General features: G+C 43.4%; 1 protein-coding gene across 1 annotated transcript; it reads right to left on the bottom strand.

Moving 5' to 3' along the window:
• Positions 1–767: 767 nt before the first annotated feature.
• hs2st1a (heparan sulfate 2-O-sulfotransferase 1a) lies at positions 768–27,609 on the bottom strand. Its single transcript, XM_073491898.1, has 8 exons — positions 27,426–27,609; positions 27,084–27,257; positions 6,836–7,089; positions 6,624–6,709; positions 6,242–6,380; positions 5,424–5,521; positions 3,157–3,314; positions 768–1,611 (listed from the first exon to the last, which is right to left on the bottom strand). Exons 2-8 carry the CDS (start codon positions 27,205–27,207, stop codon positions 1,388–1,390), a joined length of 1,083 nt encoding a protein of 360 aa, XP_073347999.1. The 5' UTR covers positions 27,208–27,257; positions 27,426–27,609; the 3' UTR covers positions 768–1,387.
• Positions 27,610–27,699: the final 90 nt, after the last annotated feature.

Below are 27,699 nucleotides of genomic sequence, written 5' to 3'. Positions count from 1 at the left end.
ACAGTTTTAATGTTATGGTGTCTATCTGTTGTGTTACAAGGCATATTTATCATGCTAACCACCCATTCCAGCTGTGCTAACAGTATAACCAACAAACAGTCCGGTTGGCTATCTGCATGGCTAACTGAGCTAACTAATGGCAGCTATAATTGGCAGCAGTTAGCGGTTACTCTGGTGAGATTCTACCCCGTTTGTTGAGGATGAACTCAACAGTTGGCCAATTCTTACATATTGCACCTTTAAGGTGAAAGTGACAGGCTAGCGGTTTCCCACTGTCTACAGTCTTTATGCTAAGCTAAACTAAGCTAAGTAACTGATGGGTGTAGCCTTGTATTTAAAAGTTTGACATTAGAGTGGTATTGATCTTCTCACCCAACTCTTGGCAAGAAATCAAATTAACTTGTTTCCCAAAATGTCGGAATCTTCCTTTAAGTAGCAGAGAAACGTATTAGTGAACACCCATGTTAAAGTGAACATGAAAAAAATAAAAATAAAATTCAGACTTATAAGTGAAATGAAAGAAATGTACAAACATGATAAAAATGCACAAACTGCAACTTTAAAACAGTATAAATGGGTTGATTTTATACTGTATCAACAGACTGAAAAAGTAGTAAATATTTACAACAGCAGCATCTTCACCTTGGTGTTCTTACACAATAATCATGTGCAAATGCTTCCTTCACAACCGAGGGGAAGCCTCTGGGCAAAGCTGCACGTTGACAACACATCACGTACAGTATAAAACATACACACTTGCCCCGGTAAATAGTCCATGGTCACAGGATTTTTATTTCATACAAACCTCAAAAGTTCTCATTCAAGTCCGATAATACAGCACAGTAGTCAGTTTCTTACACTTAAAATCTCTTTAAGTTAGTAGTAGTGGTGAGGCATGTGGATGTTGTTTCGCTGTGGAAAATGTCTTTACATACAAAAAGACAACCATAGTAAAGAGTTAAAATACAATCAAACACAACCAAACAGTACAGAGCCAATGAAAATGTCCGGAACGGAGTACGGCGAAGCCAATCAGGAGTCGTGGTCCGACCAGCTGTTGGACAGGCCGTCTCCACTCTGGACATGTGCCGGCAGAGGCCTGACCTTTGAAATGGAAGTGAAAGGGAGTGGAGGCACGGGGGCTGCAGGGAACACAACCTGCTGACGAAACACGACCTCCTCGTCCAGTTGGCTGGCACGGACGTGAATAACAGAGCGGTCAACAGTCTGATCGCTGCGTCAGAGGCTGATTGTTCTGCAGCTCCACTTTATGTTCTCAATCACACGTACAAACCTGCCTCACAGTCGCCAGTAGTCTTTTCACTTCTTTTTTTTTTATCTCGGCCTGGATCAAGTGTCCTCTCCACACGTCTCCTACAATGTCTCTTTAGTTTTTGGGGTAGATTTTCTCGTAGAAGAAGTTTTGTGCCAGCAGGTAAAGCTCCCCGTCCTTTTCTCTGACAGCATGTGCCCTGACAAACTGGAACTGCTCCAGTGCAAACTCATAGAACTCGTTCTCCATCTTCCAGATGGCCGACTGCTGCAGTTTGGCGATAGACTCTTTTGTGGGCGGCTTTTTCTCACTGGTCTTCCTCAGGTGGGATTTCTTCCCTGTGATGAAAGAGGAGGAGGATTAAAGAGAGCCGCGAACATGAACTCAGTGATTCAGCTTTTATATACACATGTGATCCATTATGTTAAATGTCAATGAAGGCATTACTACGGTTTTATTTTGTGGCAGTAGTTTTTTATTTTTGTAGTAGTCATTCCCTTTTGTTACTGCCTATAAAAAAATTCATTGGACCCATTAATAAAGGTACTTAAAACAAACCTCTCCTCATGTCACGACTCAATATGAGCCTTAAACAGTAAATCATTCTAATAAGCAGGTTTACCTCATATTAAGTGCAGGATCAGCAACATGTGTCTGTCGTTGTAAAAGGGGATTCTGACATGCACAGTCTTCTCTGCACTAATGTTTTAAAAATCACTCCAGCATTAACACTGGGGGTTATTTTGCTAGACTACATTTTGGCAGGCCTTAGTTACTTCTCCAAGTCTCGTCATCACCATGAGGTTACATGACAACCAGCGGAGACACCAAGAAGTTACTGCAGCCCGGGAATAGTCCCAACACATAACTCCGTCCAAAACAAACAAATCAAATCAGATGTAATATGTTAATTACTGAGCTTTAGAGGTGCTGCTAGGCAGATTTTGTTACCTTGGGGCAAGATCGGATATCTGAGATTTTCTTGAGAATACGGACCAAAAAACGTCTCTCTCACTATGTGCGTGTCTGGTCTCACATGTGCGAATGTCCCAAAATATACCTGGGTGACACACCCAAGTAAAGTCTATGTGTGGGAAACACTGAAAGGTGTCCCATTCTAGGAGTTGGATATCTTTGAGCATAAAATCTGTGACTCTCACAATCGTATACGATCATTGACATATTGAGGCATTAATATCTCTGGATTCTTGTGGTTTTTAGCACAGTGGTTGTTTCCCCATCTCTAGCCTTTATGCTAAGCTAAGCTAATGAGCTGCTGGCTGTAGCTTCATATTTATCATACAAACATGACAGTGGTATCAATCTTCTCATTTAACCCTCAAAAAGACAGCAAACAAGTGCATTTCCCAAATCGTCAGAAATTATTATTGTGGAAACATGACACAGTTCTCATCCGGTCTCTTGTGTTCTGCATTTCTCTGTAGGACAGTCTTTAATTTTGCTAATTAAAAGACAAAGACGTCTCTAAAAGCTCCTGTAAGACTGCCAGTCAGCAAAAATGTGACAACTGAGATGGCAGTCAATCTTCAAATTCATTAACTACATACCTGATTAGCTTGAGTACTTGGCTTTGTCTGCTGCTAAAAAATGCCGAACATCACACTGTCATTTACATCGCTGTTTGATTTCCTTCTTCTGTGCGCTCCATTATTCATTCTGGCTGCACTCATTGTAACTAATCTGTAACTACATCAGCGAGAGGCATGAGAGCATATTGATCACGATTCAATTCCCATGGGAACACTTCAAACAGCTAATATGCAACCACAGCACACAGACACACACACTGGAGCATTTCAATGTGACTGAGTCATTAAGTTGCTTTTCAGTGGTGAGGAAACAAAGGTAACAGCAAATGGTACCTGTTTTGTACAGCTCAGTGGCTCCTTTGAAGAAGCGTGGCAGCGCGGCCTCCAACATCATAACAAAGTCCTCCAGCTCCTCTGTTACTCCGACCAGCATGTACTCATTCACCAGGTTGTATTTCGCCTGCTCCAGAGCCCACTGGCTGCCCACGTTCCTGCACACACATCATGTTGAATGCATGTGGTTAGTTTTCTAGTATTCTGCTAAAATAGCGTCAGTTCTGCTGGATGCAAAAGGGGAGAGCTGAAGGGTACAAAGACCGTGACAGGAAAAATGATTATGTGAGATGTGAGATATGAATAGAGGATGGACGAGAAAGCCAAGAAGTAACGGAAAAAAAATGAAGTCAGTGGCAGGTGTCATGGTCAGGAAATTAGATAATAAAGGAGGAAGTAAATTGTTTAAACCTATAAAGTAACTTTTTGGCAAAGCCTTCTTAAACAGTGCATTAGAGGACTGGCAGCACATTCACCCTTTTTGTCTGCAGTATTTATTTAATGTTTCCAAGGTGCTCTCCGCTATAATATACTGCTGGTGCACCACAGCAAACTACATCCTGAGAGACCCTCAGTCTGTAACCTGCATCAGGAGGGTAGACGGTTAAAAGATGGAGGGCAGAGTCAAGGAGAGACTGAGGAGGGATGAGTGAGGACAGAGAGGGAAAGAGATTGATACAGATCATCATGTAGAGAGACTGGATCAAGGCTGAGAGAGCTATCAGAGACCTTGAGAGCAGGAGTGTAGCAGAACTGATAGAACAGGGCTGTGAAGTTTAATGTGGTGCATTATGAAACAAAACTGCATCTCTCCTGAACTATCTCAGCTGCCCGAGATGAGGACAGGATACTGTTGTCGATATTCTGTTTATGTTATTTCTAACAAATCCCGTTGAAAAGCCCAAAACCAACAAAGAAGTAGCCTGTCTCTCAATACTTAACCCCCTGCCCAATCAACTTTAAGACGTTAGCCTTAAAAAACATCACTGAAAGAAAGCTGCACTTCTAGTAAAGGCCAAAAAAGGTTCTTAAACAGCTGAACAGCTGGGCACTGTAGTTTTTACCAAACATTACCAAAAAACAGAAGCAATAAGTGTATTTGTAGGGGACTATTTTTAGCTGCGGATTAACACACATTTGGTGAACTAGTGAGTTATTGATGCACCAGAATTGTGTTTGTAGGATTGACTCAGATAAACTACCGCATCCACGTTCATTGCGATGAAGGAATAGTCACTATGTTCAGACTGCCAGCCCAAATCTGTTTTTGTGACATATTTACATTGTATCCCAATTGATTTTAGGAAGTCCAGACAGCAAAAAAAACCCATCTAAACCACATTAGCAGGTGGTTTGAAAAACAATTCAAATCAGATTTCTACAGATGCATTTTAGTCTAGACTCTCATATCGGATTTCAAAGTGTTTTTTTTTTTTGGAGGCTCGCAGCGTGACACACAACAGCGATGTCAAATCCAGAGAGACGGAAGTACAGCAGAGTGGCTGAGCAGCATCCAGGCTGTGACTAGCAGAGCAGTGTGGAAGACAACACAGAGAACAGTCTGTGGAGTCACGCTGAAAAAAAATTGCTTTGTGACCTGACAGTGTGATTGTTTGGAGAGCGGGATGATTGATCATGCTTCAGAGTTGGAAAGCTGCATCACCAGCGTACAGAGTCACTGACGCCTACATCGTTACCATAGCAACCCATCCAGATATGTTGGTGATGTCTGTAAACAAAAAATCCGATCTGACCACTTGCAAATAATTGTGCGTACACTCCGCATTTCAGATCTGATTTGAGAAACAAATCGGACTTGCCTGCTGTCTGAACACAGCCTTAATGCATTGGCTTGGCTCACTGCTGTGCTTTAGGTTGTTTGTTTTTTTTGGACAGCAATGGCACTCTATACCACAGAGGAATAAAATTAATAGTGCTAAACAAAAAGGATTGCGCAATGGCCTGGGGCAAGCAAAATGGCCCTGTATATCAGGCTTTGGCTATACAGACAATTATTGTTAGTGGGGATCAATTCATTGTATATTTTGGCCTTTTCATGGGATATGCTGACGATAAGAAGAATCTAGATTATGACCACCCTTTTGAACAAACACACAGAAAAGTCAAAACATTACTAAAGAAGAGCTAAATCAAGCTTTCTTCCTCTCATTTCAGATCAGTGCAAGAATACAATAGAACTTAAAGATTATTATTCGTGACTCAGTGCTGTCTGAGCAGGACACAGTGTCAGGTGTTTGAATACCTACCAGCACTCAGAGTAATGACCACAGAAAAAGGGAATCTGGAGCCAGAGCTTCTCAGGGGCACAGTCTGAGCCGCCGGCTGATACACATTCATCAAATGTCTGCAACACAAACACAAAGCGTGAGCAATTTTGAAGAGAACGCAAATTATTACATTATCATGGATTTCAGTCAGTCTTAAAACAATAGTCAGGTGCCCATTGAAACAGGTTTCGCTTAATGTAATCATTCTTCCTGGTCATTAATCTTCATGTGCCTCTAGCAGCCTAAAAGAGATGAGGGACAAACATCCAGTCCTCGTTTCCCTCGACAGTGTATTCAGACATCTTCCAAAGTTACAGTAAGATTTTTTTGTGTTGCTGTTCCACCACTTCAGCTCATGGAGACACGACCATCCAGGGAAACACAAAGAAGGAATTTGTACAAAAGATGCTGTAACTTTGGAAGATACTTGATTTGACTTACCAACTAAAGCCTCATATTAAAGGATCCCCCTCTACTTCAGTTGTTTAGGAGAATGCTGCCATGCTGTTTTGCTGTGAAGCTCCAGAAATGTTTTGTGGACTATGAAACTTCACCCAACTTTCCATTGGCATGCAGGTGAGTAGATATTAACTTAGTCTTTAATTTTAGGATTAACTTAATTAAGATTTTGTCCATCACTTCCATTTAAAGTGCATTAAGAAGGGATCATTTAACAGTCAGTATGAACAGAAGCAATTGTGCTCACAGGGGCACCTGACTATTGTTTTCAGACAGACTTAATAAATTGTGAATTTATCATCTAGACTAAAAGAATGACAGTATTCATGGATATTAACCTTCTTGTCTCCTTGTTTCCTGCGTCTCAAGCCGGGCCGGTAGTCGTCCCCGAAACGCAAGAAGTAATAATAGGACACCAGCCTTTCAATGGGGTCGCGGATCACATTTATGTAGATAGGCTTCCTCTTCACCCCAAACCTAAGAGACATGACACTCATTGAATTTGAATTTCAAATAAAGACAGACAGGTTTAGAAGCTCTATAATGTGCTTTTTTTGTTGAAACATACTGAGGTTCAGCAGCGTCACTTTGTGCTACAGTCACTCCATTACGCTACACTGTGTAAGTGAAAAGCTCTTTCTGACCACAAGGTGGAGTCAGGGTGAATAAACTGTGAATTAACAGTGTTGTCATAATGACACAATTGCAGGACATATTTACTTAGTGAAGTCGAGGAAGGAGACGTGTCCGTGGTAGAAGGCCGGCTTCATTTCCCTCCACTCTGTCACATTCTTTACAAACCGCACCTGAAATAAATAGTGATGAAAAAAATTGTGAAAATAATCCCTTTTTAGTGAACACAGGAACAGGCCTCTACATTACAAAAGAAAAGGAGAAGTCATGTTAAACTTTTCGTCAGCCGTCGCTCTGACCTGGTCCTGTATGGACATGACCGGGTTGTTCTTGGTGGTGTTGATGTGCAGGACGTGGTAGTGGTTCTTCCCGCACAGGTCGTAGGCGATGTTGGTGAAGGAGGTACTAGCCGTCTTGGGCACGCGGTTGTAGATGATGACTAAGTCGTCTTCGTTGTCGGACAACGACGAAGCCGACGAGTCCCGTTCCCGCAGACCGTCCTGCGTGTGCCGCTGCTCGATCTCTCGTACCTCATGTCTGGCGATGGCTCGTTCTGGAGGGGACGACAGGAAGTTATATACAGGTGAGTTCAGGACATGAGGTTGAGGTGAGGTTTTAGTGCTGGTTTAATACTGCAGATAAGGAAAGTGAGCAAAAATGTCCTTTAGCGAGTTCATTATACGAACTCCAACCAGCTCCAGGGGTGCTGCTCTGGAGCTGAACCTGACCTCTAACCGCTCCGTGAGGCAGAATACGTGAAAAGAAAACTTTGAATAAAAAGGGCTAAAAAGTATATAGAACATATACATAATAAAAAGACAGGAAAAAGGAAAATATAAGTTAAACTCTTGTGTTTATACTTCCAAATCTTTTGCTTACATACTGGTCCGTGTGACATGTTTCACATGTCTCCTAACTTTGCTCAAACAGCACTCAGCTTCTGCATATTTGTCATCTCTGCGACAAATTTAGACCCAAATTTAGACCTGATCCATTTAATAAGAACTACTCCTTAAAGACATGATTTTGTCCTTGTCAGAGGTAACGCTGCCGAGTGTCACACTTAACCGTAACTTCATTAAAAATGGATTTCAATTTCATTTGAACACCGTCTCTTTTGGAGAGCAGATAGCGAAAACTCCTTTCTCGCTTCACACCACAGATCAAGAATAATGTCAAACGGGAATATTAGTTAATCATTTCTGAGAGCAGCCTATTTCACGCTGCGGTACAACCTCTCTTGTTCACTAATCAGATTCGACTCTAATATCAGTCCCCTACCTTTACTTTCACTTATTTAACAACAGTGTCTGTGTGCTCTCATTTCAGATCAAATAAATGTACTGTCATGTGGCCAAGTACATCTTTGTGTGCTTCAGCCAGACCCTTGGTAAGTGTGAAAGGATTTATTCGACCTAGTTTCCGCTTTGTCTGAGAAAAGCATCATGTATCGAGGGCGAGAAGGTGAAGGGCATGAGGTGACAGGCTAAGGGTCAGAGGTTGGTAGTTAGACGGTAAGGCTACAGTCACTTGATCGCTAACTGGACGTTTACAGGACATCAATACACTATAAATAAGGAGGGCAGAGGTTGGGGAGGGGGGTATCTCAATCCAAACACTGCATGAAGCGGCAGAAAAGCCAGACCTCGGTGCCTCTGTGTGAATAGATTCAACACAAAGACGCCCGGGCCTTTGTTGCCCTCTGGCTTTTCTTCGTCTGAATTCACCTCAGATTGACTGGTGTTGACAATGGCTCCGAGTGCTCTGCAGGAAGGATGGAGCGAGAAGAAGAAGGGTGTTTGTGTGTGAGCAGGGGAGGCAGCACAACACTGGAGCACCTAATACCCGTGGGAGCACTCAGTGGAGCCAGCGGGCTCCTAAAGCCCTGCCTAAAGCCCTGCCTGGCTGCTGAGACACTGTTACAGCTTGGACTGGACTGGCCCAGCTTGAGAGACTGGCATCTGGCACCGGAGGCCAATTAAGATGTCATCTGTGAATCCGCCGCCCTCTCCTTCATCTGCGCGAACACACACACACACACACACACACACACACACACACACACACACACACACACACACACACACACACACACACACACACACACACACACACACACACACACACACACACACACACACACACACACACACACACACAGAAATACTTTCACTGCCCCCTCTCTTACACTCTCCTGAGCAGCTGTTAATGTTCCACTCATCAAAGCTGGATCTGGTTACGGAGCCGAACCGCTTCTGCACGATCGCAACTGCTGCTCCAGGCTGATGGGGTGGAGACGTGCCAGGTGGCTGTAATGGCTGCAGGCTGTCAGCATGCACAACAACTGTAATGGAGACATTCATTCACGCGTCCATCCAAAGCACGCATTAGCCAACAACAACAGCAATAACAGTTGCTATGTTGGAACTTGATCGCCAGGCTCAAATGTCCTTTTAGGATTATTTTTATGTAGGTGTGCAGTGACGGCAGACAGAGAGAGAGACCGTGACATTCAAAAATAGTCAGAGTGCGCCCCCGTGACAATGCAAGTCATAAATATGAGTTGCCTTTAGTCTGATGCGTAGCACCAGGTGTTTTGAAGAATTCAAAGACTACTTTAGAGTCTGAAAGGCCCTGAAAACATATTTTATCATATTTTATCTTACTGAGTGATGAGGTCTTACAGGAACACAAATAGCTTTCTTTCTCCAAACTTAGAACTGTTGTGTTTGTTTCAACATGTTGGATTTCTGGTTTTTGTGTTTTTATCTGTGCTATTCTTGCCTGCGCTGATGTTTTCTTTATTACCAGAATTGCTCCAAGTCAGTATTTTCATATTATGAATCAGTTAAATGCTGAAATATAGATACATTTTCATTCAGATTATTTTTTGCGGTACAAAGACACCAGTGCACTGCTGTTGGGCAAGTAGCCCCACCTCCTCCAGAAGTAAATTAACTTAACTGTTGTTCTTAACACACAGCACAAGAGCCTTGTTATATTAATCTTTTAATAAAAAAAACCCACATTTTAAGCCTTCAATGCTGTGTCAATTTTCCCGATGGTATCAAAGTAAGAAATTCCAGTATCGTGACAACAGTATCGTCTCTCATAGAGACAAACCCACAGAAAATGATCACCCGACTCCGCAGTTGCTCTCTAGCATCTTTCAGCTAACTGCTTTAGTTTCCCAGCCTGCAACTTTAATGTTGCAACAGCAGCAGCATGAAGCTTTCATTCACCAAAAGCTGAAATAAACCCACTGTGCGCCAGCTACCAAGCACTAACAGCAGAGGGACAAAGTTAGTGACTACCTGGTGAACAATGGAGAGCATGGAGAGAGTAATGGAGACCAAAAGAGAGCTACAAAACAGTCGATACTGAACTGACAGTTGCCTGATGGATAGAAATACGACTACAATATGAATGTTAATGTTGTTCTGTGTCTGCTGGATGTGTAATAAAACTCACACCATAGTAATACTGACTTAAAGGTTGTAAACATGTCAATGTAGCGTGTGTTGGTGTGCCTTAAGTGACAAAAAATCATTTTGAAAATCCCATGTTTACAGGGGCTTTAATGGTGAAAGGAACATGTGCTAATCCCTCACTTTCCTCTAGTGGTGTGCCCAGGTTTTGAAAGATTCCCCCCCTGAGATTTCACCCTCACAGTACAGTACGGTGAATTCAATTTTACTTTCTGCTGCTGTGAGCAACACAATAAAAAACAACAGCAATGTGTCTTTTTTCTCAGAGACAGTGTCCCTGTTACTCGGGATAATCCGCAGACCTCGCTGTCAACAGTTTTCACAGGAATTACTTTCCATTGAAGAAATACAATGGAAACTGTTGACAGTGAAGTCTGTGGATAATCCACAGAGATGTGGACATTGTTTCTAAAAGAGATCTTGCTGTAGAGTAATTCAATTATATTCTTTTAACGCTGCAAGCACCACAAATTCAATTCCATACATCTCTGTTGTGCTGGCTGAATGCTCGAGGCAAGATATCTCATACACAAGATGAACAACTTAGACAAAGGCTACAGACGTGTGACAAAGTAAAGGATGAACCAACATAAGTGTTTTGGGTGTTAGGCCACCTTGTGCTTGCAGAGCAGCTTCAATGCACCTTGGCATTGATTCTGTTAGTCTGTAAAACTTTATTGGAGGGATGAACACCATTCTTCCAAAAGATATTCCCTCATGAAGTGTTTTATACTGATACTGAAGGGACACCAGGCGGTAGTTCAAGGTAAAACAACATATTTGAAATATGGCCCATGTCTCTTATTAGTAACTGATAAATCAGCAAGCGGTTAACTGATTTTGAAATGATAAAGATTTGCCAGATTCCCTACATTTATACACCTTCAAACCTGGAACACAGCAGTATAACATTTCAGTTTCTCACCCTGACGTCAGAGGAAAATGGCCGCCATGTGAATATGGTCTGTTCAATGAGCCCTCTACCTTCAAATGCCTCGTTTGCTAGATACCGTTAGAGGCAAGTGAGAATTTTTTTTTTAATTAAGTCACTTGACACTTTAACCTGTTGTTACTGACTAAATTATTGTTCTTGTATTGTTCTCATATTTCCAAATACTGACATCTCCATGGCCTGACAGGAGAACATGCATCATCATGTAAGCCTTCTTTTTGCTTTGCTGTGGCGTAAACACACACATTCAAGCTTTCTGTGTAGCTCAAACTTGCAGGGAAGGCTGCCAGTTCCTCAGCTTTTTTTTCCAGAGGAGGTGAAGGAGAGTGAGAAAAGACTGGGGGCTACTGTGTCCCCAACTACAACGTCCTGAACTATGCAAAGGGGCCCAGAAACCACTTGTTAAAGACATGGTGTTTTGTGGCAAATTTCCAACAACCAACAAGGAGGCGAAGCGGGCACGGACAGGGCTTCTTAGGCTTTGTAGTAGATGCCCTATTCATTGCGAGACTGAATACACTTGGCACAAACCTCCATATCAGAGGGCGCCACACACACACACAAATTTAAGCTTAGCGCTCCCTTCTGAGGTCATTTAATTAGAGAACAAAAGCCTGAATTACTATGGCCACACAGCAGGCCTGCTTTCATTCCACATTTCCGTCAGTTTCCTCCCCTCAAGCCGTCTCTGTGCATTAAAAGCTAATTATGAACCGTGAAGCCAACACGGGTCTTAAACATTGTGACAACTACAAGCCTATTACTCTGAGTTTCATTCAAAGTGAGAGACAGGAGGAAGACAGAGCGCTGGTAGTTGAACATATTTACTGAAGCAATTTCGCGGCTGATTAGACGCAAGCATTTGAAATCATCATTCATATTTGCCGCCAGATCTGCAAAATGTGACAGGCCGTCATGTATTATTGCCATCGCGTCAGATCTGATGGGATAATAAAAGTGGAGGAGAGAAGATGATCCTTTCTCCAAGCAGCTCGTAAATCCATCATCGCTCCGATCCCAGCCAGTCAGAGCTCTCTCTCAGTCTCCCTCTGTCTGCTTCCCCTGAGAGGGTTAGGCCCTCGAACCGAAGCCTTGGGCTAGGTGGGTAATAGAGATTGGCTATCAGCAGCAGACTGAGGTGTACGGCTTGTATGGTTCTGCTTGGATGCCACTGGATTGCAAAATCAATGAAGGATGACAGGGAGGAGATCTAGGTTGCTGCTGTATAAAAATCGAGTTAGTCGGCCGCTGCTGGTGCTGTTTCTACCTCCACCCTCTATATAGACTTGGATGCAAGCTGCTGTTTTGCTGTGCCAGGTTTAGAGGGGACAGTTATGTCACCACTGCAGCACTCGCGAACATTTGAATAAACTGTGCACTTCCGAATTCCTAATTATTCTAATTCAGTCTTCAAATCCTTTTAGCAGAGAGTGGATTATCAGTGGAAACAGAGGCTGATGGGGAGATTGGGGCGCGAGCGAACAGAGCCAGAACATGCATTACCATTGTTATTTAAGTTATGACAAGGAATATGAAGCATGGTGTGAGAGGAATCTGTTGTGCAGCTTTTCAAAGCCGCTGGCAGCTGCAGAGAGCTGAAAAAAGGAGACAGATAAACGAGAGCGCTTTCATTAAGAGAACGTGAAGGTGTTCTGTGCATTCAAAACGCCTTCAGAGCTTTCAAACGAGCTCAGTATGACAGCAGGAACAGAGACAAACACAACCACGCACACAGAAACAGAATACTTCTTTTAAACTTTAAACTAGACGCCAGTACTTTTATGCTGCGCACAGTATTTCACAGATTTTCCCATTAACACTTGTTTTAGAGAAAGATAAGAAGGAAACACACATTTGAGTCAAAGTGCAATTGTTTCGGTGGGAAGGGGGGGGTTGCCAGGCTGAGGCATTTTTCCCACTGGCTTTGGCACACAAGTGCGACATTGACGCTCGATGAAGGGTCTCATTCACTGCTCTGTCCTCCACAGTACAGCTGGGGGAGTTGAGGCAGAGATGAAGAGGCGGGGACAAGGACCGGGTTAGATGGAGACCGAACAAATTCAGGGTCAGACAATCGATTGACAATTGACAAACGATTACAGCTTATAACAGCCAGGGCAGGACCAGAATAACCTGTTAGGGGGCCTGGGGTAAAAGTTTGCTAGCTCCTGTTGATCCCCCACCCCTGGTCATCTGCGCATTGTACATACATCCTGTTGCCTCAAGTTTCCATCAAGTACAGGGAACACAGCTGACTATACATGACACCCGGAGACAATCCAGTACAATGCTCAATATCACCTTACCACAGGTTTTCAGGGTCTCAGTTAGCTCTAATCAATGAATGTTATATCATCAATGGCTCTCGTGATTATAAGAAAGGTGTTGCTTGCAGTGACAAACCCACAGAATTGGCACCTGAAGGATTTTAGCTTCTTTCTGCTCATTGTTCTGATTTTAATGGATCACAACTTTTAGGGTTTTCACTCTCAGTCTCTCATCAGCACTTGATAAACCCACTGTTCACTAGGGTTGGGCGATGTCTACCGAGTTTGAATATGACGATGTCGGCAGTAAAAAAACATCTCGATGGACGATGACATTGTTTTTGTTTGTCTTTGTTGGCAGTGGTGGTCGGGGGTTACTTGTGTTTCTGAATTTGAGGAAGTGCGCACATCATTAGCATACCACTGTCATCACTGCCGTTTCCCACTGTCAGTCTGACAGCAACTTCTGTACTCTGACAAAGGAAACTTCAACATATAGACTACAGGGGCAGGGAATCGAACCACCGACCCGCCGACAACCTGGGGGTGGACCTAAATCACGAGGGCTCAGCAGTCAATGGCCAGCGATTGGCAATGAATGATGGCAGCCTGAGCCTACTGTACACTACCTGCCTCACCTTTTAACGACAGACAGACAGAGTTGGTGACTAACTGTTAAGTAGCTAAAACTGAGCTAAAAGGAGAGTTAAAATTGAACATAAATTTGCCAGGTGGTTAGAAACATGATGACAATGTTGCTCTCTGCCTGCTGGATGTGTGAAAAAGCATCTGTTTGCCAACACTTGCTACACGCCAACATATCCATGATGTGTTTCCAACTTGCTCTGTTGCTCCAAGTGGTCAAATAATCAATAAATATTATATATTTAATATTATACCTACTATTTTTATTCAGGAATATGCACAAGTGAGCACACTATGAGCTTAAATACAGCTCTTTAGAGTAGGTTTTAACACAGGGACCTCTGAGAAGACAGACTGAGAAGAGTGACAAGATTAGCCAAAATTTCAGGACCAGCTGTACTTTATATTATACTCTGTGGAGAAAATTCCACTTAAGGCAATTACCCAATCCAGCTGATATGCAGTCCTTGTGGGTCTGAGGCATTGAGGCAGTGTGCTTGCTTTGACTTGTTGATTATCCAGAGAGTTGAATGACAGCAGTGCATGGTAGCATATAAAAATGTCTACACAAAGATCTGGGGAGTCTATTTGTTCTGTCCTCTGATTGATCTGATTGGAAATGCTAGAAATGAGACTAAACAATGCATCAAAGTCGGACCGCTCCGAGCAGGCTGCACTAATAAAATTCAAATCAACAGATGCACCCACTGACGGGAAGTAGTGAAAATAAAATGCCTGGCTACGTTGCAGATTCTCGTAAATAAGATGTTTCACAGTGACGTGACATTTCCTGTCTCGGCGCTGCTGCTTTGTGAGGCTCCATAAATGCAAGCAGCGGAGTTTTTCATTGTTATGACTTTCACGGTAGTTCTGCTTTTACTAGATGGCGCAGCGGGAGAAACGGAAATATGAGGAAAATACAGGGAGGGAAACGTGCTGTTAAGGTCATGAGCCGGATTTCCAGCCCACAACGGCAGGTGCACGAGCGGGGTGCTCCATCCTCTGGAGAGATGCTGCTGCTGAGTTTAATCAGCACAAACAATCCACGTAAAGGTCATGTATCCTGCGAAGAAATGACTTTTCTTCCTCCCTGACAACGCAGCACTTTGAAAACAAGCGCGTTTTTGTCAGAGGATGCCGACAAAGCATTCCTCAGATATGGAGAAGAGACAAACATGCCCTTGTCAGCGCTGATGGACAACAGCGTGTAGACAGTTTAAAGTGGTTAAGTGGTATGGGGTAAGGGTCTCGAGACCATAATTACTCCACTGGCCGTCACTGAGGAAGAGGACGTTACGAAATTGCCTTTTTTTTGGAGAGCAGACTCAAAAAGTGTTGGCCTCAGCTGAGGATGGGGTGTTCTGTTGCTCTGTGGAGTTCATGAACTATAGATGGAAAACAAGCTGTTCGACTAAACACCAGGGTACACTAAACAAGCTCCAGCCACATGTGGCCCATTTATAATTCCTAGTCTAAATGCAAGCCATGTCTCTACACTAACGATAACAATCCAGTATAGATGGAGATGATTATCGCTATGGTTCAACCTGTCACTTTCTCCCCTAATATGTCTTTCGTGCGATCGAAGCCTGTAGTGCTGTCTGATGGGCGAGCCAATAATGTCTGGGAAAACAGAACGAGTAAAGGGGGCCACGTGTTGTCTGCTTCATCAGAGACAGCCAGTCAGATGAGATTACGGAGCAATTTACACAGATGGCAGATCCCATCATTCCACTGTCTTGTTAAGTAAAGGCAGGTCTGACAGGTTGTGGGGGGGGGGGGGGGGTGAGTTGATTGGAACAGATCTCATCTTGGCACAGATTGTCTATGACTAAGCACTGGGAATTAGCCAACATTTTCAGAGGCATTGGTGCTTCAAAGGATGGAGAAAATATCTGGTCAAGAAAGAAGCTGTTAAAGTGTTTGTTACAGGAAAAAGAAAAGCACAGCAGGAATGTCTCTGTCACTGCCTCACAAACACAGCAGTCAAATCTGTGAGAGCGTAAAGTGAGAGGAACTTGAAATGCACAAATTACAGTAGCTGAAGGCATACAGATTCACACTGACGTACAACTCTCGGTTTTGCTCAGGGCCCTCATATCCTAATATAACAACAAACATTGTTTGCATAACAGCGCGGATCTGGTTGCAAGCTACAACCCAGATATCTGATGTTCCCATTGCCTCTCTGTCTCTGCCCCGTAACAGATAATTAATAATGCATATATTGGAGTCCGGGGAAAACTCCACACTCTATTAGACAGAGCCGACGACAGCTATTCATAGGTTTAATGATGAGTGGGAGGGACAGGTGAACACCACAGAGAATCTGTCCCACACAGAAACATGCTGCACAGTGAGAGACCGTTGAACAGAACATCTCTGCAACAAGACCAGTTCAACTTGTTATCACTTCATCTCTGCGGGTTTATCTCTGCACCTTTCATCTCTCTGGTTCGCCGCTTCTCTTCTTTCATCTCATTATATTTAGCATCTGCGGGCCATCTATCCAGTGAGGAGGTTGTGCTGTGTTCACCAGCAGAGGATCACTGTGATACAATGAAGATACACGTATGAAGATACATGTTCATTGTCTAGATACGGATTCTGATGTCTAAACTCAGGATTTGGGCTGATATTGAGTTCTGATTCATTCGAAGTTGTATCCATGAGCTTTCTGTGGAAGTCACTGAGGTTAATTGGGAAAAGAATTTGGGTGATACTTCCAGTGCTTGGCGGAGCAAGCATAAATAATAAGTATCATAATTAGCGACACACCGGCGGCACTGTCAAGGCTTCAGAAGCGTTAGCTAAGTGGGCTAAGCAATAATAATAATGTTATTCGTATTCACTCTACAAAGTCACTAACCTAAATCTGAATTAATGAATTATACGCCGTACCAATCGCTCTAACAAAGAGGATTAGCGGTCGCGCCCATAATTTGTGTAATGCATCACGGGGGCTCAGAGTGAGGTGGATAAAGAGTCGAGTCTCCAGAAGGAGCTGCACAAATTGCCTCATGTGATGTCACTTGAGACAGCCTCAGATGAGGTTAAAGACTACAAGTTTGTAAATGACAAAAATCTGTTGGCATGTAGAAAGAAGTGAGCTAACCAGACGTCCGAAGCCCGCTTCTCATCTCTGCTTGAGGCTAGCCGCTCAAATCTACTTATTTAACACACCTGTGGCCTGGGAACCTGACCAGTCTGTCAAGCTTATGTTTTATTTGCTCTGGCAGATGAGTCTGGCCACCCTCCCGTTTAGACAGATCTCCCTGAGACTTGGTTCGTGATGGGCCAATGCAGATGAGTGCACTGGTCAATCCAGTCGTGTCCAGACTGCAGGTCCGTCCAGGCACATGAAACCTGTGACTATAATATTAACATGAATATGAATCAAGATCCTAGATGTTTTTGAGAAACACATTTTAGTGCACTGTTTAGCTGTGATTTGAGAATGTTTGTGAGCAGGGCACAATATTTTCCCTGCTCTCGATGCACCAAGAACCACTTCTACTTACTTTAAGTGTCACTCAGTGCTACGTCACTTGTTTCATTGCGCTGACTGGTTGTAGGTCTGTCCAATTTCATCTAGAGCCATTTTGGTCTGTGCTGGTTAATGACACGCCTCGGAAATTGAAAATGCATCAACAGGGACCAAACTATATAACACAGATGTTCTCCAACTGAACTGTTGGCAGGTGAGTTGCATTGTGGATAATGTAGTCCGCATGGAGGCTGCCCGGAGCTGTATTTTTGAAAAATAATTCTCAGTTTATATTCTGATTGACAGTTGAGGTAAGTAAAACAATGTCACAACATCAACCAAAGCTAAGGCAGGAAAGTCCAGTGCTCATGAGAAAATAATTTGATTTTTGGTGACTGTATTAATATTCAGACTATATTAGTCGTACATGCTTTTTCTATGTATTAAAATTGTATTTATATTTAGGCAGATTTCAATACCACTTTCATTCTGTGTTATTTGCAAGTTTGATAATAATGTATGTAAAAAAAAAGGCACTCAAGTCAAAGTAAATTGAATAACCAAACAATGACAAGACATTTCGCTGAGCGCTTGGAAATTGGGGTTGGCATTTGCACCATTTTCTGACATTTAATGAAGGATTAATTGGAAAAGTAATTGGCAGACTAATCAATGATGAAAGTAGTTGTTAGTTGCCCTAATAAGTGAAGACACTAATACAGCAACACTGTTTGTTATTTTGCCTGAGCAAATTTTCATTATGTTGTTTTTTTAGAGCAGACCTTCAGAAGTTTTATAAAAATGCACTGACAATTTTTCAACAGCACTGACAGACAGTATTTATTGTCAATCATATCTGGCCGACACTCAGTCAGTTTAATATGGTTGAAATCAGCAGCAGTACTCATCCTAGGAATCGGAGCGGTGCACCATTAATATTAGACAGTGGCAGGATAGAATAGATACAGACACTAGTCTAACAAAAAATACAAAAAATAAAATTCAATCCACCTTGTGCGTAACGTTTTTGGGCAAGTGTTGATTTGTGTTTGTTGGGGAAAAAGAGAACATCGTAACAAAAGAGAGAAAGACATTCAGACACACAAATCTACTGATCCTCACTCAGCAGGGGACAGTCTGAGTGTGGGAGCTGAATATTCAGCAACACCAAGGTACTTCATTAACACACACACACACACACACACACACACACACACACGCACACACACGCACAGGCATGCGCGCGCACACACACACACGTTTGCCGTGAACTTATTTGTATTCTGTCTAATTAACTTCAAGTTGAATTTCATGCAATTTGGCAATGCTGCTCACACCACTCGGCACACTGAGGAAATGCAAAGACATGAAGAAGAAAGAATTAGAGAAAATGAGCCGAGACGGGGAGAAACAAGGTGCAAAGTAGAAACTGTGTAGTAGCACCACCTTAGCAGTTAGTCCCTAGTGACGCCTGGCCTTGGACATATTACAGGAAAACAAGATAAAGGCAGCTTTACACCAACTCTGCAGCTAACAGGAGCAAAGTTGAACCAGGGGCTGAGGAAGAAGAAGGGCAGCACTACTCGACCACCTTCCTTCCTCCTTTATCCCTCCGTGCTCTGATGAAATTGGTTGCAAAATTGCTGCAGGCGCTTTTGTTCCTTTTTTTTTTTCCTCACAGGGGCTTATGATTTTCTTACAAGCCGAGGCTTTAAATATTTCTGTGTCGCAATGAAAATTAAATCATCTTTTTCATTTCAAGCCCCCCCTCCCTCCTCCTGGAATAGCACCTTATTTCCGAAGCCAGTGGCGGATATTCTCTTTTCAGGCGCTCATCCAATGGGGTTAGTAAAACACAAGGAGGATTTGAATGTCACAAAGGAGACTCAGCACGCAAATAAAGAAGTTGTTTACAACCATTGATCCAGAAGGAGCCGGATGAGAGAGCTGTCATCATTATAAGTTATGGGTTTATTAGCTGCTCCTGGTTTCTCCTGTCAGAGGAGGAGCTGAAAGGTGTCGGAGTGAAAAGGAAACCCTGCTAACTGCAGAGAAGAGGAGAGGAAACTGACACCTGCTGTCAAGTGTTTACAACCGCAGGCTCCATCATGTGTCAGAAACTTACAGCCTTTAACTGGGTACAGCAAGGTGTGAGCCCCAGAGAGTCTAAATTGGATCTTCCAGCTTTCATTTTCGGAAGTGAAGAGTGAGAAGAAGGAAAAGCCATATCAGGATTGATGTTCATTCTGAGTGCCTGTGCAGGACGGTTTGCTGACCCACGACTGATTTATCACTTCAACTAGGGCCTAAAATAATATTTACAGCCTATATCGCAATTCACTTTATCCATCTGCAGGGCCTTACACGTTTGTTGTAATCTAAAATAATGTTATTTTCACATAGCAGCTTTAAGATAAGGCATTCATTGACTCTGCTGCACACACCTCTCTCAGAGTTGGATGGCAAGGTTGACAGCACCTCCTCAGATCTTGGCTGATTAGCTGGGCTTGCTCTAACAGTTATTATTTATGGCTGCAGACGTTAGCTTCAGGTGAAAATGGCTAACATGATTAGTAATTGTTGTGAGGCAGAAGTCACACTCAGCGTGGGTCTCGTCAGTTCGTGCTTCCCAGCAAGTTCATAAAATCCAACATGTGCCCCGAGACGTCCGTTTATAAAAATAATCTGCAAGTTTTTTTTTTTAAATCACTCGCAGATGATCTCTGCCTCCCTCCGACAAACCTCCTACATAAGTAACGTTGGCCTAATGTCCGGCCACAATTCAAAGCATGGGAGCAACGTTGCGACGTAACTTTATTCAACATCAACGTAAGCTGCAGACTATCGATTATGCTCCGTCTCTGCAGCGATGCAGAATCTTTCATGTCCGCATCGCAATGCATCTTACTAATCAGGAAAACGTCACACCTCTCGATATTGATATATTGTGTTGTGAGGTGTTGGGGGTAACACGCTACAGAAGTGAGGCGTTACAGCAATGTATTACTTTAGGCAGTAACTGAGTAATATATTGTTTTTCTAATGCAGTAATACTATTACAGTTACTAAGAATGGTAATGTGTTACCAGCACAAAGACCAACCCAGTCCCTGCCAGCTCTTTAAAGCTTGTTCAAAGAGGCACATAACGATAGAAATGTTTTAACTTTTGTCCATACAGACATATTATACGTGGTTAGATTCTCCACAGTTCAGTCGTTCAGCTCATTTAATGTAAACCATAAGAACTGACCGGTAAAAAAAATTGGTGACTCTGTACCTTTGAAGCGGTCATAAAGTCCTAATTTGAGTCCATTTTTTGATAATTTGTATTCCTTTAGTCCGTAAGGGTCCACAGATCAAAAGAATCAAAAGAGTTTTTCATCAAATGACTCCTTTGTGAATATTGTTCGTGAAGTCCATCACTCACTGTCTGCGTACTTCGTTTGTCAAACAAAAACATAACTTTGCTACGTTGCTGCCTACAACAAGAAAGTGTTCCCACCTTTTTCTGTTTCACCCCAGGACCAGTTGGCTCTGGTCAGTCAGAGCTCAGTTTTTGCAATGAGATGCATCTTTTTTCAGTTGATTTTCTCAACACAGCTGAACTCAAAACATAAAGAAAACGATGATAAACAACATGTTTTAAATGATAGTAAAAGATTTTATAGTCAACAGAGACCAGGTTGATCTGAGGCTACAGTAGCACAAAAGAACTTTACTCTGCAAAGACAGTAATATTGTAAAAAAGAAACCAACTTAGTACTTTAGAATAATAGTAACTAGTAATATGTAATACATTTTAGAAGTGTCTTGCCCAACACTGCCCAGCCCTAACTTCAACTAAATAATATCTCAGCAGCCATCAGTCAGAGCTCCACTTGTCCCCACCAGTTCAGTCAATCTAATCTGGCCTGCAGTGGTTATGTGCGATATTTGAAGCACATTTCTTCGTGTTGAGTGAACTGACACCTCTGCCCAACAGTGACACAGGAAGAAATGAAGACTGAGGGGAGAGGGCGAGGAGGAGAAAGTGTGTCTGTGTAAAGAGGAGGCGGAGGGAATATTGGGGGTCGGCCAGCTGAGGGGAGTGATGGGTGGTACTGGAGCGGGTTGTTCCTCTAGAGCGGCCTCCAATTACATCCAGGGTGTGAAACCGTCCATAACACCCCGATTAGCCTGTCTGTCATCCTGCTACAGCTGCAAACGCTGCGCCACTTTGCGGGGAACACATTCCCTGTCAGACAAAGTGCGCGCCAGGGGCCATAAATCCTCTGCCCTAATCAAAGCCTGCTTCTAACAATACAGCAAAAGCCCAGTATGACCATTAGCACTCTTCCTCCCCACCTCCCACGACAAATCCATCCCCGACACCTACGCCCCTCTCCGCTGTGGGCTCCTCTCCATTAGCCGCTCAAATGGCATGTTTCAGAGCAAGCAGGTCCAGGCGTTAGACGCTACCGGCTTCTTATGGTAGCAGATGCCAGCGTGCAGAGTGAAAGCAAATGACTCATGCACCCTTTATACCCCTCAGGGAAGCTAAATACAGGGATGTAGGGGTGTCAGGGAGAGTTCAAAGGGAATGTGAGTACCGTGTCCACAGAGAGGTGAAGGAACAACGGGAGGAAGACGTAAATACTGAAGATTACACATTTAGGAGGTCGAGGTTTGTACTTGGAGTTGTAGAAAAGACACAAGGTTCCAAGTGTTACCAATGTGTCACCAATTAGCTTCAAAAGGGAGCCACCGTTTGGTGTTGCAGCCCTTTGAGCGAGTCACAGACACCAGCTGACACACACTTGACAAATGTGTAGGAGTGAAAGGAAACTGGTAACGCTTGGATCATTAATAAAGTTGGGTTTCAAACACAACTGCTGCTCAGGGTTTCATGGGTGACAGGGTGAGTGATGTGGAGCAGGGGGTCTGAGCAGCAGCGCTGCTCCAAGGTATAAAGTCGTCCAATCAAACTTCAAGCGGTGTGCGCATGAGGATGAACTAGCGATGCCCGACCAAAGTCCTTTCAAGAGCAAATTCCTGATCGGATCCGCCGGTCCCCTGACAGTGGAAGCGCGAGGGTGGGCTCGAAGCTACAAGTGCCTGGCATGACAATCAAAGAGAAATTCAAGCCCAAGACCGGGAGCAACCGGCTGCGGTGACAAATGAATGCCTAAAAGTCTTGCGTCAGGCTCTGCAAACACTTTAACAATGAGCGCATGCATCCCTTTCCTTCTTCTGCATTCAACAGCATCCCTCTTCTCTCTCAGAGCTCAACACAGAGCCGCTTGTGTCTGAAACTAAATATCACCACGCAACAGATGGAAATTGAATTCCTTTGATCAGCCTGAATAACAGCCAGCACATAAAAGGCGGCAATGCTGATGGGGAAAATAGGCCTCTGACTATCTGTTCAGTTAGGTGACACACAGCCCTCGCTTGGCCTGCGGGGCAGAGGTGAAGAGGTCGTCTGCTCCAGTTACGAGGGCCATGAGGTGACAGTTTTATTAGTAACGTTTCTATTTACGCAGCGCTCAATAGACCACAGATGCCCTCTCGAATTAACCTTCTTTGTAAGGCTACAAGTTCTATTACGGACTGATTTGTCAGTATTAAAAAGTTCAGAAAGGCTGCTGAAAAGCTGAGATTCCTGGAATGAAAATAAGGTTATCTTCATGTTTATGAATATTCTCCCTGAGGAAATAACTTCAGCGTGGCTCAAATCTATGAAAGCAGCTACCAAGGACAGATGTTTCACAAGTAATGATGCACTCAACTGTGTAATAAACATGCTTTCAACCAGCAAGAGACAGGAATCATCAGAATAAATACTTCAGAACCTTTACTGAAAGTAATTGGCAGTGGTATTCATTTAATAAAAATATTTCCCACAATGCACCACACTGGTGTTCCGTATAATTGCCTTTACTGAGCTTATTCTGATGGGACATGCTAAAGCCTTGAGCTTGTCTTCATCATGATTGTCAGCTTTGTACTTAAAAACAATCAGTGCCAAATTAATTTGCACAGAAAATTATAAAATTTGAATGATGTTCACATTATTCCTCCCCTGAAGATACTCATCTGTTTGGCAAGTAGAAATGATCCAACCAGAGACTTTTACTTTGATATGAGAATTCTTTTCAGTGGTTTTCAAGAACCATGAAATCCTTCTGGTTATGGCCTTTTAGGTGCCGTTTAAAAAAGTACAGACTTGGGAATAGTCATCTGGTTTGGCTCCACTTTTAACAAACTGGATTGGTTATCTAATCACAATTAAATCAAATTCAGACGTTCATCTCCTGTCTGACGTCAATGAAACATTACACAGGAATGTCAGTCTCAGACTTGAGTATAAAGTAGCATTAAATTCTTCAAGGTGAGCGGATCTGAAATTGCCTGAACTGAGAGGGCGTTAATGGCAACCCTGACAGGGAAAGTGGCCTTGTATCCCCGTTTTGTGGCTCTTTATTAAAGAAACTCCATTTCCATTCTTCTATCCATCCATCCATCGCACAGTCGGCCTGCGTTACTGTTGACCCAGCCGGCAGCAGTGCCGGTGAGCAGGCAGAGAGAAATACTGTCAGAATAATGGATTAGGCCCACAGCAGGACACACAGCTGCATCGCGGCATGATTGTAATGCAGGAGGCTTCTCCGTGAAACCTTGGGACGACGATTAGCTTGGAAGCAAATCACAGCTTGTCTGCCCTGCGGGAGGTGTCTAATGGGGGAAATGATTCAAAATGCGTGTCAGACGATAGGATCCCACGCTGCGAGGAAGAGGGCGCCGGTCATTCCATCCCGCATCAAGTTAATTGTGAACATGTGAAAACAGGATACAGGAAGACAACATATAGAGGCACTTCTTTTTCCCGATTTAGTCACGCAGGAGTCGTTCATGGAGACCTAATGTGGGTTTGGACACCACCTGTCCTTGTTGTGGTTTTTATTGTTGCACAGATGGACCTGCAGCAGGCGTACCTGGTAATGTGACCGGCCCCCTGGCTGTCTGTCAGCATCGTGCCTGTGAAAGTCTCAGTCACAACTATTTGGCTATGCAGCACATAATTCAGAGCTCCAGTATACAGACGTCTGCTCAGCCCAGTCATCCATCAGAGCGCTTTTTGCCAAGTCAACAGATTCTCGTGGTGGTGGGCAGTCAGGGGAAAGGCCTCTCAGGTTCTGTTTCAGCATCGGGAGAGTGTGTGTGTGTTTGTGTGTAGCCCAGGGGAGTTTGGCTTTTCACTGGGTGTAAAGTATAGCCCTTTACGGCAGCAGTAAACCATGTCACAGACCAATATAGCCATCTATACTCCCAGGACTCCTGATTGTTCCAACATGTGAAAACACATTCAGGATGTCTAATTCAATTAAGATGACGGTTAACCGTTATATTCACGATCTCGTCAAAGACAACCTCATCTTTGACTCATCTGACCAAATCCTTCTATTACACACTTACTGATAGGCTTCAAGATTGGTGGTTTTAAGCAATTCCTTTCATAGCTGCTTCATTTGCTGTTGGTCAACACAAAATACTGATCTCTCGAGAATTTCCCAAATAAAAGCTGACAGGCTGAAATTCTTCATCCAAAATCCAAAGATATCCAGTTTACTAACATAAGAAACAAAGAAAAGCAACACATATTCACATTTGAGAAGCACCAACCAGTGAATTGTTGTAATTTTGGCTTAAAAAATTAGTAAAAAATATCTAATATTTTATCAGAGTTGTTGTCAACTAATCATTTCAGTGGTATGATATCAGCTATCTAAGGCCCTCACTAGTGCTGAAATGTTGTTAGTTGATGAACCTTTACTTATCTGAAAGGGTAAGTCCAATTTTACACATGTTGTAGAAGCCTTTTGTGGCTCCAGAGCAAGCTGCACATTGCCTCCAGTGTCCACCTTAGCCACTGAGTGACATCACTGGAGGCAGTTTATCGGATTACAAACAGCTTCCTCTGGAGCCACAAAAGGCTTTTTACTACTTTTTTCACATATGCAGTAGTACTCCTTAATGTGTAAAAATGGTGGAGTCACCCTTTAAATCATTTATCAAGCTAGGCTGTCTAATGCTGAAAAGATAAATTGATTGATAAGTCACAATTTTGATCACTAATTTGGCATTTATCCATTTTAAATCACTCTTAATTTAATTAATGCAGTAACTGCTTGTCTCTCATCTTAGGTTTGCTGCTCCTCTATGAGTCTGGTGATCTCATATTTCCCAGCATAGATGCACCTTACTTCTCCCTGAGCAGGGGTCTAATTGTTCAAAATGACAGTGGGTGGGTGAGCAGGGCCTTTCAAATATGCAGTAGTTAATATGTAATAGACCTTTTTTCACAGCTAGAGATATTTTTAGACAGATATTTTGTCTCGTTGTAGCAGCACAAGCACAGGTGTTACTGATAACATTAACAATGCGTCCCTGGAACTCACCTAAATGGAATTCACTGTAGCGACATTGTTAACGGTATTAATCGCACCTGTTCTTTTCCTGCTATAACATGTCAAAATGTCTGCAGAGAAAATAGCTCTCTTGGCTGCCTGTCTTCAGCTCCAGGCTCCCACTCTCATCAAATGATACGGGTGGTGTGTGGACCCCTGAGGTACGCCGGCTGCATCCTCAGGTCGTCCGCACTGCTCTGCTCTACTGTTCCCTAAAAAAAAGTCCCAGTGGCTGAGGCACCAGAGAGATAATCCTGCAATGTCCCAGATCTTTATTGGGACGGAGCGCCTGATGGGAGCTAGCAATGAGATTTGAACGCAGCGCCAGCCGCGTTTCAATCAGAGGAAAGAGTTTGGTGAAAGGGCGGGAGGGGATTTGCAGCAGGGTGGTGTTCCCATGCATGTGGAATATTACTAAAAACCTACTCTGAGCAAAAAGATGTTTTCTGTTTCCATCACTGACCGTTCCACTTTTAGTCCGACTACAGAACCACAAGTCTGCAGCTTTAGTATTGCATTTATAAATTATATATAGGTTTCTAATCTTAACTACAAGTAAGTGTAGAAGAGCAGGAAATGTGTCGTTTATCAGTTAATCAATTGATGGAAATCTAATCTGCAACTGTTCTGAAATCAGCTAATCGATATGGCCTGACATTCTCCAGGTCCAGCTTCTCAAATAAAAGCATTTTCCACTTTTCTCTGCGTTTAAAAAAAAAAAAATCATTGTTAAACTGAATATCTCCGGATGTTGGAGAAGTGCTTGCACAAAAAAAGCCACAGACGTCATCGTGGGATTCAGGGAAATACGATGGGCACTTTCCAACGCTTTCTGACCCTGCATAGAGCTAAAGCTGTATCACTTAATCCAGATCAATCAATAATGAAGCTCTGAAGTATACAGACACACATACACACACTCTCTCTGTCACAGGGTCACAGGCTGAAAGGGCAGCAACACCTCCTCAATCTCACACTGCATTGCACAGATTTAAATGACATGTTGACAATATCTGTAATTTTCTCAAAATTCAAAATGTTGATCTCACAGTCATGCAAAGTTCAGTAGGACAGCTCCCAGATCCACATTTCATCTACCACTGTCTGAGCCATATGCTGAAGCATGTGTAGTGCATGAAGTGCTGCCTTTACTGACCCAAATGCACAACAAAAGGTGTTGCACTGATCTGTCTTGACTTCGCACTCAGACCCGGATTGTTGTGACAGGGTTTGGATCGGGCTGCAGCCCCTTCAACTTACCGAGCTTTCCCCGGGACTCCTCCAGCTTCTGGATCTGGTTCTCCAGGAAGAACATGGCCACTGCGAACGCCAGCAGCGCCAGAAGCTGCAACTTGGGCGGCATCATGACTCTGAGCAGCCCCATCAAATCATCCAGAGAGGGATTTGGTCAGTCCATGCTCAGAGGAGGAGACACTGAAAACACACACACACATATACACACACAGCGACGACGGTGATTACAAAGCGGCTGAGTGTCTGTGCATGGCCCTCTCCCCCTGTGTGTGTGTGTGTGTGTGTGTGTGTGTGTGTGTGTGTGTGTGTGTGTGTGGATATCTCCCACTGTTCAAATCCTCTGGTTACCTCAAACGCGATGTGTTCATGCTCGGCTTGGTTATTTCATCAAGTCAATTCCCGATAGCGGAGCGTCGTGAAGCCGTAGAGATTTCTCCAGAGTGCGGATTTGTCCCTCCTGGATGTGGGAGCCGTGGTACCAGCTACTGTCGCCTGCGTCCCCCATGTAGCGCTGTCCTGTCCCAACCAGTGTGTTCACCACCGCACCACGGACGGACTATTAGCTACTACCACCCCGGTCATTGGATGTATCAACAGTCCACCATTCAGCTGAGGCTTTCTA

The sequence above is a fragment of the Pagrus major genome, chromosome 21 (genome assembly GCF_040436345.1).
Source record: "Pagrus major chromosome 21, Pma_NU_1.0".
NCBI classification, from domain to species: domain Eukaryota; kingdom Metazoa; phylum Chordata; class Actinopteri; order Spariformes; family Sparidae; genus Pagrus; species Pagrus major.
Note: the sequence above shows the minus strand (reverse complement) of the source record. Positions and strands in the feature narration are given on the sequence as shown.

Excerpts from the sequence above, each read along its gene's own strand:
- hs2st1a (XM_073491898.1), bottom strand. The coding sequence starts at position 27,207 with ATGGGGCTGCTCAGAGTCATGATGCCGCCCAAGTTGCAGCTTCTGGCG. Across the intron at positions 6,710-6,835 it reads TCATGTCCATACAGGACCAG|GTGCGGTTTGTAAAGAATGT; the intron begins GTCAGAGCGACG and ends TATTTATTTCAG. Across the intron at positions 6,381-6,623 it reads TCCTTCCTCGACTTCACTAA|GTTTGGGGTGAAGAGGAAGC; the intron begins GTAAATATGTCC and ends CATGTCTCTTAG.